At 39.9% G+C, this 13247-nt stretch overlaps 4 protein-coding genes across 4 annotated transcripts; 1 reads left to right on the top strand and 3 right to left on the bottom strand.

The window, feature by feature from the left end:
* Positions 1–56: 56 nt before the first annotated feature.
* Positions 57–3647, bottom strand: LOC116288695 (tubulin alpha chain). The gene is made up of 4 exons (XM_089031660.1): positions 3489–3647; positions 3127–3349; positions 1257–1405; positions 57–1139 (listed from the first exon to the last, which is right to left on the bottom strand). The coding sequence occupies exons 1-4, from the start codon at positions 3489–3491 to the stop codon at positions 159–161; spliced, it is 1356 nt and encodes a 451-aa protein (XP_088887786.1). The 5' UTR covers positions 3492–3647; the 3' UTR covers positions 57–158.
* A 1172-nt stretch (positions 3648–4819) lies between these two features.
* On the top strand, positions 4820–7635 carry LOC148910391 (uncharacterized). Its single transcript, XM_089031624.1, has one exon. It carries the CDS (start codon positions 4956–4958, stop codon positions 6483–6485), a length of 1530 nt encoding a protein of 509 aa, XP_088887750.1. The 5' UTR covers positions 4820–4955; the 3' UTR covers positions 6486–7635.
* Positions 7348–9649, bottom strand: LOC148910390 (uncharacterized). Its single transcript, XM_089031684.1, has 2 exons — positions 9554–9649; positions 7348–9484 (listed from the first exon to the last, which is right to left on the bottom strand). The coding sequence occupies exon 2, from the start codon at positions 9442–9444 to the stop codon at positions 7348–7350; it is 2097 nt and encodes a 698-aa protein (XP_088887810.1). The 5' UTR covers positions 9445–9484; positions 9554–9649.
* A 940-nt stretch (positions 9650–10589) lies between these two features.
* LOC148910389 (tubulin alpha-1A chain) lies at positions 10590–13045 on the bottom strand. The gene is made up of 4 exons (XM_089031625.1): positions 12922–13045; positions 12504–12726; positions 12122–12270; positions 10590–12047 (listed from the first exon to the last, which is right to left on the bottom strand). The coding sequence occupies exons 1-4, from the start codon at positions 12922–12924 to the stop codon at positions 11067–11069; spliced, it is 1356 nt and encodes a 451-aa protein (XP_088887751.1). The 5' UTR covers positions 12925–13045; the 3' UTR covers positions 10590–11066.
* Positions 13046–13247: the final 202 nt, after the last annotated feature.

The following is a 13247-nucleotide window of genomic DNA, read 5'->3' as shown; positions in this document are numbered from 1 at the left end:
TTTGTTGTATTCTGCCGAGTGTTTTTTTCTAAATTATTTAAGATAAATGAGACCTGTTTTTCTTCAAACTTTTTTATTAAACAACTTTCACTCAACTCGTTGTACACTAAAAAAAACTTCTAAAGAAACTAATGATGTTTGTTTCTAGATGGAAGTTTCTAATACTCTTCTCCTTCCTCTTCTCCCTCCTCCTCAACACTGTCTACTCCAACCTCTTCGTAATCCTTCTCAAGGGCTGCCAAATCCTCACGGGCCTCTGAGAACTCTCCTTCTTCCATACCCTCTCCAACATACCAGTGCACAAAGGCACGCTTGGCATACATCAGATCAAACTTGTGATCCAGACGAGCCCAGGCCTCAGCAATGGCTGTGGTGTTGCTCAACATGCAGACAGCACGCTGGACTTTGGCCAAGTCACCACCAGGAACAACAGTGGGTGGCTGGTAGTTGATGCCAACCTTGAAGCCAGTGGGACACCAGTCAACAAACTGGATGGTTCTCTTGGTCTTGATGGTTGCAATGGCAGCATTCACATCCTTGGGTACAACATCACCACGGTACAACAAGCAGCAAGCCATGTACTTTCCATGACGTGGATCACATTTGACCATCTGATTGGCTGGCTCAAAGCAGGCATTAGTGATCTCAGAAACGCTCAGTTGCTCATGGTATGCTTTCTCTGCAGAGATGACTGGTGCATAGGTGGCCAATGGGAAGTGGATACGTGGGTAGGGCACCAAGTTGGTCTGGAACTCAGTCAAGTCCACATTCAGGGCACCATCAAATCTCAAAGAGGCTGTGATGGAAGACACAATCTGTGCCATCAGGCGGTTCAAGTTGGTGTAGGTAGGTCTTTCGATGTCCAAGTTACGACGGCAGATGTCATAAATAGCTTCGTTGTCTACCATAAATGCACAGTCAGAGTGCTCTAAGGTGGTGTGGGTGGTCAGAATAGAGTTGTATGGTTCAACAACAGCTGTAGAGATCTGAGGAGCTGGGTAGACTGCAAACTCAAGCTTGGACTTCTTGCCATAGTCAACAGACAGACGTTCCATAAGAAGAGAGGTGAAACCAGAACCAGTGCCACCACCAAAGGAGTGGAAAATCAGGAAACCTTGGAGACCAGTACACTGATCAGCCTGAAATGAGTAAGGTAAGTGTTTAGTTCCATCATTTAAACACAAAGGCATGCAAAATTAGTGCACAAGAAATTTTAGTGAAAAATTATCAGCATTAATGATACAAATCACACTTACAAGTTTTCTGATTCTGTCAAGAACAAGGTCAATAAGATCCTTGCCAACAGTGTAGTGACCACGGGCATAGTTGTTAGCTGCATCCTCTTTACCAGTGATCAGCTGCTCAGGATGGAAAAGCTGTCGGTAGGTACCAGTTCTTACTTCATCTGTAAAGAAATCAAGCATTAATTTTAGTGTTATGTATGCTTAAAATAGGTCACTGTCGCATTGTTCACATTAACTTTAATTATTTTTTACAGTTAAGGTGTTAGTGATGACTAAGGTAAGTGATGGCTATCTTAGTTACAATTATATAAATGAAATCCAAGAGTTAAAAATGTGCACACAATGCCTTGGTAATTTGATCCTAAATGGAATAATGGAAAAAAGGATTTCGAAAGCAGCAAAACTTTGTAGTTGCCATAGTGCGGCTCTACGTGTCAAACTCCAACAAATTCATACCCAATGAACTGTACCGTGACTGAGCGTAAGCGAGAGTGATCAGCTTCCATGAATTCCATCAAGCTTCTTCCTGTAGATACAAGCATTGACACTTGAATGACATGTTGTGCTTTCTATCCCAGAAGAGAGTCTTTTGACAAAGTGGTTGTGTAAACCTCGTCTTTGTCAAGCTCTGGAGTTTCCACGGTCTAAAGCTGTCTATTCAAATGACTTTGGGACAAAGATTATGCGACCCACCGAAAGCCCTGTACCTTCGATCGAATCCTCCAGGGAACCAGAATGTACTGATAATGAAAGTCAAGATCGATGGTAACAAATAAAAAGGAGTACCATTCATAATTGATTATATTGATCATCTGAAAATAACCCAAGTGTTGAAGTACAAAAGACCTATTAAGCTTAAGCTTAAAATTTAAGATTTTAAATTGAATGTAAGTTTTGTTTTTTAAATATATATATCCTGTTTGTGTAGCAGGTTAATGCAACTATAATATTTAAATCTATCTCTTACAGTTCAAAATAGATTACAAACTGTTGAGCATTAATGCCAAACCTCATGCTCACATAACAAAATATAAAGTGGGATAACTGTTTACAGTGGGACCAGCCACCCACTTAACGTAACATATGTATTATAAAATAAATAAATAAATAATAAATAAATAATAAGCAAATAATAAATAAATAATAAACAAATAAATAAATGGGAATTAGCAGTAAATTCCATGAAGTGGCTCTTCTTCAACTGGATTCCAAATGAAATTAAGAAGTCAATTTTCTTGCATGGGAAAACTGGAAAAAACTCTTGAAGCACAGGAGAGAACCTGCAGAGAGTCATCTTTAGCCCAGCAGGAATCAAGCCAAGGTTGCATTGGGGATGGAACATATGGTAATTGGGGGGGGGGGGGGGGGGGGGTGCAGGAATTCATGTTACACGATATTTATTGCTTCTTGTAACGACCCCTGCATGCAATTTTTCGTGTGTTTGCTCAATACTTCTTTACTCACGCGATTGCGTGATATTTTTTTCGTAGGCGAAGTACTTGCTCAATATGTTACAGTATCATGTTAGAGTATTATCAACTTTCTTTCACAAAAATCAAAGTTTGGTTTGCGATATAAAGCATTCCTTATTATCTTTTCTTGTTTGATCAACCAACATGGCGGCTTTTTCATTGTCATATTTCATATCTCAAGGGATTTTGAGTCGTGGTTGCACCCAAAGTATGTACACATACGCAATAGAAAGTTATTGCAAATTTAATCTAAGTGACAAACTTAGGTGGTGGTCACGTCTGTCCCAGCGTGTTTGGAAACCGGTTTGTCGTTTAATTTCCCTTCAAAAATTTAGAGGCAGGAACGGAGGGCAGAAAAAAACTTATGCAAGCAGAGTATTTCGATACAAGAAGGTATTCTAGATTCTCACCTACTACAGTAGGCTCCAAGTCGACAAAAACAGCTCTTGGAACGTGTTTTCCAGCTCCGGTCTCGCTAAAGAACGTGTTAAACGAGTCATCCCCACCACCGATCGTCTTGTCGCTGGGCATCTGGCCATCGGGCTGGATACCATGTTCAAGACAGTACAACTCCCAACAAGCGTTTCCAATCTGAACACCGGCTTGGCCAACATTGATTGAGATACATTCACGCTAAAAAAGAAGAGACAAATACGTGAATCAACTACCAGATCTAAGTTGTTCTATCGTTGCTGAACGTCAAATTTTTCATTATTTCAGTCTTCCAAAGGAATTTGTTTCATTTTTTTAAAATGTATTCTTTCGTACTTACCATCCTGGATTTTAGAAATAGAAGACGTTCTAAGAAGAAATAGAGGTAGTATTATAGAGTATATTATATGCCAACAAAGAGTGCGCTACGAACGCTTTGTCAATCTCGAGGCAAATTGTGAAATCTGTCTCACCGCAACACCTTATACTCATATCCATTTTTTCTGAGAAACGAATTTGATTGGCTTAAAGCAACTAGTCACCAGAAATAACGTTTCGTTCTGTAAATAATTTTCAAGATAAACCAGTTTATCAGGCTTTTGTGTAGTTTTCCGAGCAGTCAGAGTTATTTCGGGCCCGGCACGCGCCCTCTATATTACGTACATGATTAGAACTGAATTGTTGGCGCCTCTTTTGAAAACACAAGCACGTGGATTTTTCTGCTTTTAATTTTTAGGGAAAAAGGTTTTAGATAAAAAATAGTTTAGTTTGGATAAATTACAGTGTAACTGTGGATAAATTAATAATGATAACCCATGATAATGATAATTTTGAAGGACAATTTGACCATTGTTTGAGTGCATGCACTAAACCCATGCACAATAATTAATACTAATTAGTACTATTTCATACACAATCCTTTGTTATCTATTGTTTAGTTATCACTATTTAGGGATAGGGATAGATTTTTTTTTTTGGTGTTACCTGGTACCCACCACCTCTGGAAGTGAAATCTTAGATTTTGTCCCTAAATATCTCCAAAACTAAAAGCCAAATCACAGGAATGAATGGACTGTCTGTCTGCATGTATGCTAAAAAACATATTTTTGTATAGAAATTGCCACTACAGACCCCCAGTATCGAGCATTTGAACAGGTCTCTGAGGGGGGAGGGGGTATGTACCGGTACCCACCACCTTAATTCATAAAATCGGGTCCCTATTTTGGACCATTGTTTTGACCTCGTCCCTTAGTGCTAAAAATTATTATTTGTTTCACGGATTTAGCGTGAGAACTCTACTAAGTGAAGTGGGAAAGAATGAGCTTTGGCATAATTAAAGTTCAAATGTACCCCCACATCCAAAAGATGCTTACTCTGGTTCCAGAGGGATTCCCCCACAGATTTACCGAGAGCTGTTCTCATTAAAATGTGCCGGTGGAAATACCTCTGAAACGCAGAGGACCAGCTCTCAACCCTTAGTAAATCTGTGGGGAGGAAATCCCTCTAGGACCAAGGGAATATTTCGCTAAGTTTTTCATTTCATGTATACTAATATTTTCAAAAAAGTTTGATGAAAATGAACTATGGACATACATCTAGAGACAATTATTAACAGGTTTTTTTGAATGGTTATGTCAAAACTGGATATCTCAAAACTGACTTTGCAATAGCGGAGCGCAGTCATACTAAAAATAGCTTTGCATAATTAGACCCCCCGGCGAGATTCGGACAAACAAACCGATAGTTCACTGTGTATTACTGTGAATGAGTACGCTTCAACCCAAAAAAATCGCGATTTCATTGCAAGATGGTCACTACGAAACACTGTTGTTGGGGACAGTGTAAAAATGACTCGAGATACCCTGACAAACTGCCCAGATCGTTGAAAGAAATGGCAGATTTGGGCAAAAAGATATTTCTCCCTTTTCCGAAGCCATGGAACGATCTTGAGAGATGCCAACGATGGGTTAATGCCTGCTCTCGCGAAGATTTCACTGTAAAATGTATCACAAAAGACACGTATATTTGTGTAGAACATTGGCCTGGAGAAAAGGGACCGACCACAGAATTTCCAGACCCGTTGAAAGCGAATCTTTCGACTAGCGGAGTGGCGAAGGCAACACGAAAGAGAAAGCTCCCCAAACAACGACAACAGGCTGAACAACAGCAGACAAAGAAGTGCTGTGCTACCAACGATACTCCCATTGAAAGTCAAGACTATCAAGAAATTATGGAGGAGAACTGTCTTGTACAAGATGAAGGGAATTATTTAGAGAATAATAAGGCAACACAAACGGACGTAACAAAGCACGAGCTGGCAAGTAAAATCGAGAACATGATTTTACGTAATGAGCTCCAGTCTGGCTCATCTAGCGCCCCCAAAGTTATAAGCAATATATCTTATGAAGTCGTTGTGCACCATCCAGACCAAATGAAACATTTTGTTGGCCTCACATCGTCACAATTTGAGATGCTTCATGAGTTTCTTAATGATGTTTGCCCTCTAGAAACAATCTCATATTGGGGTTACAAAGATCGAAAGATATCAAAAGTAAAGTGCCAGCGAGGAATGTCCAAGTGGTCTTCTCGAGAGAAGCTGTACATTTGTCTCTTGAGGCTAAAAACTGGATTCACCATCAGGACGTTGTCTGTATTACTCAGTTCTCCCGACAAGGAAATCAAAGATAGCTATATCAGAGTAATATTTACAACGTTTATTCAGCTGATGTATAAGATTTTTCGACAAATGGAGACGGTGATGTTCCCATCGAGACAGATATTGAGCCGCTTTCTACCAAGGGTTTTCAAGACCCTTAAGAATGTGCGATGCAGCATTGACTGCACAGAATTTCGTGTTGAAACGTCGAGGAACTTTGCTCAACAAGGAAATACCTTTTCCTCGTACAAACACGCCAACACTTTTAAGTGTCTCATTGCATGTACACCAAATGGAGGAGCATGTTTTATATCAGATCTGTTTGAGGGAGACATTTCTGACGTTGAAATTTTTGAGGAAAGTGGAATCATGAAGCACATTCAACCAGGGGATGTTATTTTAGCTGACAGAGGCTTTACAGTTCAAGATAACTTGTACCCACTCCAAGCCAAAGTAAAAATTCCTTCATTTTTGAAGGGGAGAAAGAGCCTATCAGCACAAGAAGAACTTGACACACGAGTTATAGCAAAGGCGAGAATACACATTGAAAGATTCAATCAGAGACTCAAACAGTTTAAGCTTGTGGGAAGGAAAATCCCTCTTTCGATTGCACCATTAGCTACACAAATAGTGGTAGTTGCGTGCGTGCTTGTTAATTTCCAAGAGGTCTTATGTAAGTAAATCATGCATGTGATCATAGCTAGGGGATGCCCATGAAAGGGTGCACCTGCACCCCTGTCAGGACATTGAAGGCCCACTCTTTGGCTACAAGAAGTTAAATATTTATCTAATTTAAAATGTTTGTATCAAAATAATTACAACAGAACTGTCTCTGTTAGGGTATTGTTAAACAAAGTCTCCCAAATAAAAACAACTCTATGGCATATACTGTATAATGATTGTATTTGGTTCATGTTGAGCAAATTTTCAACCACATTCACCCATCCTAGCTATGGACCTGCCCATGTCAGGCATTTGTATGAATAGAACACTTGAACATTGGACTTTATGTAAGTCAATGAAATATTGACTTGTGACAGACATAAGCAAGTGCAGATAGTCCCTTCAAGGTCAACTGAATGTTCTTGTGTACATGTCATTGTACTTAATATGCCATATACATCTGAGCTTGCATAAAAGACAGTATGTTACAAGTCATCATATATAGCTTTGTTAAAGCACTGTTTGGGTTTTAAAATTCACTGGTGTAGATTAAGTGAACAATAGGCTTTTGTAATATTGACATACGGAATTAGCAATTTGACTAAAGAAAAGTCACATGGTTTTATATCTGTGTTAACAAATTAGTGGCTTTCATAAACTCATGAAATACACTTTAACATGTTTATCGCACTACGTCACTCCATTCCTTTGTTTTCTGCTGTGTTTATGTAGCTATTACACTGTAATCAGTACAATTTATTTCATGAGTTAATGAAACACACTCTATAACATAGAAGAAAGTTCAAAAGGTAAAACGATGCTATAAAAAAATGATAAAAATGAAATGATATTATGCACTGAAATGCAACCTGGTGATTATCTAAACAATATAAATTACATGGCTTATTGAATATCCAAGTGGCTGTGCCTTATAAATAGAAAGGCCAGAGTTTGGCTTTCTGTACTCTTTAAGACCGTCATACACAAGCCATGCATGAAAGTGGTTGAAAACACAGATATAATGATGGCCATTCCATAATGTAACACTGTGTAAATATAGTTCCTTTGTGTTCAGTTTTATAACCATAGGTAAATTGTCCATCCGTAAATAGCCTGCTCTACTGGCTAAGTCCAAAGAAAAGATAAAAATATCTCCAAAACTGCAAAAGTGACGTGCTGTACTTGTTCTCATACCAGAGCAGTGCCATGATAGATACTGTGTTCCATTACAATCAATTGAAATATTTTGTGTGCATGGAATTCCAATTGATGGCTGACTGTAGAACTTTCTTTGACATAGAGTGGGACCAGGATTTAGCCATTCAGATAGTGATTTCTCAAACGAATAGTCTTGGCCGGAAGGACACCCAAGCGTATTGCTACATGTCTTGTGTGTGTTGCATGGTGAAGGACATGAAGCTAGGTTACATGATGTTGTGACTTCACTTGTAAGAACAGAACTAAATAGTGGCATATAGTAATCTGCCTCATTGCCATATAGGTCACCAGGTGTTACCAGAGGTGGTGTAGGTAATGTCAATTTAGCATCTCCAAATTGGTGGAGTTCCACCAAATGAAGTGCCCTTTTAATTGCATCTCCTCTTTTAAGAATGTCAAGGTTTATCTTCTTTGATTTTACCAAACTTTGTAAAATCATGAGCCAGTTGTCAAGAGGGCATGTGTTGGTAAGATTTAAACCTCTATTAGTCATACCTCCCCAAGGTATGGCTATCAAATCATCAGGGATCTTTGACTGTGCTAGGAAGCTTGCAATGTCAATTTCGTCTTGGGAATAACTGTTATCAATATGACAAGATGACTGGGACAGGAATGGGTGGGTATCAGTACTACCATGTGACACTGTAGGCTGTGACGGGTGGGTATCAGTACTACCATGTGACACTGTAGGCTGTGACGGGTGGGTATTAGTACTACCAGGTGACACTGTAGGCTGTGATGGGTGGGTATCAGTACTACCAGGTGACACTGTAGGCTGTGACGGGTGGGTATCAGTACTACCAGGTGACACTGTAGGCTGTGACGGGTGGGTATTAGTACTACCGGGTGACAATGTAGGCTGTGACGGGTGGGTATTAGTACTACCAGAGGATGGATTAATATTAACTGGATTTAAAACTGGTAAAATGAAGGGATTCAAATCTCTGGGAACTCTCATTTCAAAGATCTCTGGAGCAATAACTTTTTTCCATAAGGCTGTGAGGTTCACCAATATATCTGAAATCAGTTGATCATCTCTTGTTATCCTCTCAATTGAAACAGGACCATCCTTTGCATACAAAACAAAGTCACAAAATTCTCTCTCAGTGACAAGTAGTTGCATCTGTACTTGGTAGAAGTAGTTGTGTGTGTGCTTCAAATAGCACTGCTTATCCTTGATGTTAAAACACTGTCTGCCTAGTACCTCCTTAGGAACCACACTATAATCCTCTGAAACAGCTTTGATGGTATGATCACTAAAAATTTTCAAGGATTTGATCTCAATGAGTCCATTTGGGCCTACTAGACCATCAGGTGAACATGCCAGCCAAGGGAATTTTGGGTTAACCCAGAGACCAGATGGATCTACTTGCTGCTTGGTTTGTTCTTGATACTTTGAAACAGCTTCAAGTTCACTTTCAAGTCCACGTGCCATCCAAACCGACTGATAATTTGGAGAAACTAAGTTCCAAATGTAAGAACATATGAACTTCTTACATCTGATCAAAGCAGTGCTTGAGTCATCAAGGACTAACTTTCCGACTCTAAATGCTTCAATGCATTTAGATGCTGTAAGTCGTAGCCACCTTTCTGACTGCCACATTTCACTTTTGCTTTGAGCTTCAGTGCCTTGTATTTGCATGAGGGATGGTGGAGTGATGTTGCATTCGAGGACCTTAAGCTGCTCTTCCAACACAGATAAATCTATGTCCTCCAGCTTGTAATCGGCATACTTCAGCTTTAACTGTGTTGTCCACATAGAACTTTTCCCCGTGCGACTACAGTCCTTTTCGATGTTTCTAAATAAAGCATTTAAGTGCTTTTCTCACGAATCTGTATTGTGGTGGTCGAGGATCGAACTCGATTACCTTTATTCGGCTTTTCTTTTTCTTTGAAGGATAATTAGCCTCAGAAAGTCTTTGGGGATTTTTCTTGCGTTTTTTACCCTTGTTCCATGAACATTCCTTACTGGTACATGGTGTTGATACGGTGAACCCGTTTGCCTTTACGTGGTCAGTAAGGTGAAGGAGAACTGCTATAATGTGGCTACAGCGACCTAGCTGGGAGACTTTACATGGATTGCACATCGCATGCACAACGGCACCACTAATACTAGATAAAACAATCGTGACATTATGAGGGTAATCATTTCGCATAGAAGGCCAGACATGAGCGCGTAGAAAGTAGTAATCGTCGTTCTTGTTGTCTGTTATATCATGCACAAAGCCGGATTCTACGTATTTTCGTCCGTTTTTAAAGGGTTTATCAGTCATGTGGCCAAGTCCATGGCTCTCGTTGTCGTCGTTCTCTTCCTCGTTGCTTGATGGAAGGGATTCCAAGCCATAGTAGTGCACGTGGCCGTAGTTAAACTGCGATGGTATATCGTATGCCGGGAATTTCTTCCATCCGGAATTTGGTATGTCCGGGATCTTTCGTAAATTTGGTTTCTTTACATCATCTCCTGTTTTTTCTCGTAAAGCTTTGGCTTCAAACCATTTTCCATCATCAATACTTGGATCGAGAACATGATTATTGCCTGACGATAAACAATTATTCACGCGTGCGATTAAATCGCTTCGTTTACCGCTAAGTTTCAACCCTCTGCATTTCAGCCAACGTTTCAGCTGCTCTAATGTATAGTTATCCGGCTCGCTTTCAAATTTTGAACCAGGAACGCCATCATTTTCATTGAGAACAGTGATAAAACTCGACGTAATTTTCGAAGTTGCCGCCATGCCATCTCTTAAAGGCTGATTTGTTTGTCCGAATCTCAGCAGGGGTCACAATTTCGTGACGTCACGACTGCGCTCCGCTATTCTTAACAAGAGGATACATAAGTCATTACAGCAGTCCAGCTATTCTTGGATATTTTCAACCAAAAGAACTCTCAACTAAGAACACAAGTTAATATCTAAAAACATGTTTATTTTGTCAAATCCATGTCAAATAAATACATTTAGCATAAATCTTGCTCAAGATTTTCCTCTTCCCCCCAAAATAAACTAAAGCAAATCTATTAAAAGAAATTCCCACTTTATAAACAGACATCATTATTAGTGGCGATAACTGGTAGAACTAGCGTGGACTGCGTCGGTGTTTCTGAATAAAACAGTAGGAACTTGTAGTTCAATTGGATCACCATAAGAAGCTTTGTGAAACTGACGTTTTGTTCGGACATTAGTCCTTCGTTGGAGTGAGTGTCTTGCTCCCACTTACTCCGACGAAGGACTAACGTCCGAAACGTCAGTTTCACTTTATATAGCTTATAATCATAATTTATAATTATTACTTCAATTCAGTTCTTACTACTTCTCAAAACCATTTTATTTCAAATTTTTCAATAAAGAGTTACAATGAAGGCAAGGTTTAAAGAAAAACAGTCTAATACTCCTCTCCTTCCTCTTCTCCCTCCTCTTCAACGCTGTCTACTCCAACCTCTTCGTAATCCTTCTCAAGGGCTGCCAAATCCTCACGGGCCTCTGAGAACTCTCCTTCTTCCATACCCTCTCCAACATACCAATGCACAAATGCACGCTTGGCATACATCAGATCAAATTTGTGATCCAGACGAGCCCAGGCCTCGGCAATGGCTGTGGTGTTGCTCAACATGCAGACAGCACGCTGGACTTTGGCCAAGTCACCACCAGGAACAACAGTGGGTGGCTGGTAGTTGATGCCAACCTTAAAGCCAGTGGGACACCAATCAACAAACTGGATGGTTCTTTTGGTCTTAATGGTTGCAATGGCAGCATTCACATCCTTGGGTACAACGTCACCACGGTACAACAAGCAGCAAGCCATGTACTTTCCATGACGTGGATCACACTTGACCATCTGATTGGCTGGCTCAAAGCAGGCATTAGTGATCTCAGCAACACTCAGTTGTTCATGGTATGCTTTCTCTGCAGAGATGACTGGTGCATAGGTAGCCAATGGGAAGTGGATACGTGGGTAGGGTACCAAGTTGGTCTGGAACTCAGTCAAGTCCACATTCAGGGCACCATCAAATCTCAGAGAGGCTGTGATGGAAGACACAATTTGTCCAATGAGACGGTTCAAGTTGGTGTAGGTAGGTCTTTCAATGTCCAAGTTACGGCGGCAGATATCATAAATGGCCTCATTGTCTACCATGAATGCACAGTCAGAGTGCTCTAGCGTGGTGTGGGTGGTCAAAATAGAGTTGTATGGTTCGACAACAGCTGTAGAGATTTGAGGAGCTGGGTAGATAGCAAACTCAAGCTTAGATTTCTTGCCATAGTCAACAGAAAGACGTTCCATAAGAAGAGAGGAGAAACCAGAACCAGTACCACCACCAAAAGAATGGAAAATCAGGAAACCTTGGAGACCAGTACACTGATCAGCCTGAAATATTGAAAATTATTACAAAATTAGAGAATGTTAGCAAAATTTATTAGCATCAAAATAGTCATACTTACAAGTTTTCTAATTCTGTCAAGAACAAGGTCAATAAGTTCCTTGCCAACAGTGTAGTGACCACGAGCATAGTTGTTAGCTGCATCCTCTTTACCAGTGATCAGCTGCTCAGGATGGAAAAGCTGTCGGTAGGTACCAGTTCTTACTTCATCTGTAAAAAAAATCAAGCATTAATTTTAGATTTATGCACGCATAAAACAGTTCACCTTTGCTATGTTCGGATCAACTTCAAAAAATATGTTTTTAAGGTTGATGAATAAAGTCCAGTCTATTTTAGTGCCATGACGTAATAGCAATCCACGTGTTAATAATGTCCCGGTAATTCGATCCTTGAACGGGGCAACTGAAATCCGATTTCGAAATAATGTATTCTAGATTTCTTACCGACTACAGTAGGCTCCAAGTCGACAAAAACAGCTCTTGGTACGTGTTTTCCAGCTCCGGTCTCGCTAAAGAAAGTGTTAAACGAGTCATCCCCACCACCGATCGTCTTGTCGCTGGGCATCTGGCCATCGGGCTGGATACCGTGTTCAAGACAGTACAACTCCCAACAAGCGTTTCCAATCTGAACACCGGCTTGACCAACGTGGACTGAGATACATTCACGCTAAAAAAAAAAAGAAATAATTAGGTAAATAAACTGCCAGATAAATAGGTCTGACTTTGAACAAAATCCGAGCCAATCCAATAGGCGGCGACGCTGACGTCAAGATATTTTAAATGTTTCAATCGTTCAAAGGAATTTTTATACAATTTTAAGAATCATATACTTTGGACTTGGCCTATCTTTCGTAATACTTACCATCTTGGATTTTAGAAATAGAAGGGTTTCTAAGAAGAAAGAGAGGTAGTATAGAGTATATTATATGCCAACAAAGAGTACGCTACGAACTCTTTGTCAATTTCAAGGCAAATGTGAAACCTTTTGACTGCAAGATGTTATAATCGAGTTTTCCCGACCTTAAACGAATTTGATTGGCTTAAACTCGATTCGTCACCAGAAAAAAAATTGTTGCTATAGTAATCTCAATCGATAATGTATCGTCGATGTTTCGTTCTGTATAAAATTACTAGATAAACTAGTTAATCAGGTTTTTAAGTTGCATCACGTGTATGATGAGCTGTAAC

This window comes from Actinia tenebrosa, unplaced genomic scaffold (genome assembly GCF_029948245.1).
Source record: "Actinia tenebrosa isolate PJP-AT-01 unplaced genomic scaffold, QUT_ActTen_1.0 PGA_scaffold17__23_contigs__length_9995812, whole genome shotgun sequence".
In the NCBI taxonomy this organism is placed as follows: Eukaryota; Metazoa; Cnidaria; class Anthozoa; order Actiniaria; family Actiniidae; genus Actinia; species Actinia tenebrosa.
The sequence above is the reverse complement of the archived record's forward strand: the minus strand, read 5'-3'. Positions and strand labels throughout refer to the sequence as shown.

Excerpts from the sequence above, each read along its gene's own strand:
- LOC148910391 (XM_089031624.1), top strand. The coding sequence starts at position 4,956 with ATGGTCACTACGAAACACTGTTGTTGGGGACAGTGTAAAAATGACTCG.
- LOC116288695 (XM_089031660.1), bottom strand. Across the intron at positions 1,406-3,126 it reads CTTGGAGCCTACTGTAGTAG|ATGAAGTAAGAACTGGTACC; the intron begins GTGAGAATCTAG and ends ATTTCTTTACAG. Across the intron at positions 1,140-1,256 it reads TTGACAGAATCAGAAAACTT|GCTGATCAGTGTACTGGTCT; the intron begins GTAAGTGTGATT and ends TACTCATTTCAG.
- LOC148910389 (XM_089031625.1), bottom strand. Across the intron at positions 12,271-12,503 it reads CTTGGAGCCTACTGTAGTCG|ATGAAGTAAGAACTGGTACC; the intron begins GTAAGAAATCTA and ends TTTTTTTTACAG. Across the intron at positions 12,048-12,121 it reads TTGACAGAATTAGAAAACTT|GCTGATCAGTGTACTGGTCT; the intron begins GTAAGTATGACT and ends TCAATATTTCAG.
- LOC148910390 (XM_089031684.1), bottom strand. The coding sequence starts at position 9,444 with ATGTGGACAACACAGTTAAAGCTGAAGTATGCCGATTACAAGCTGGAG.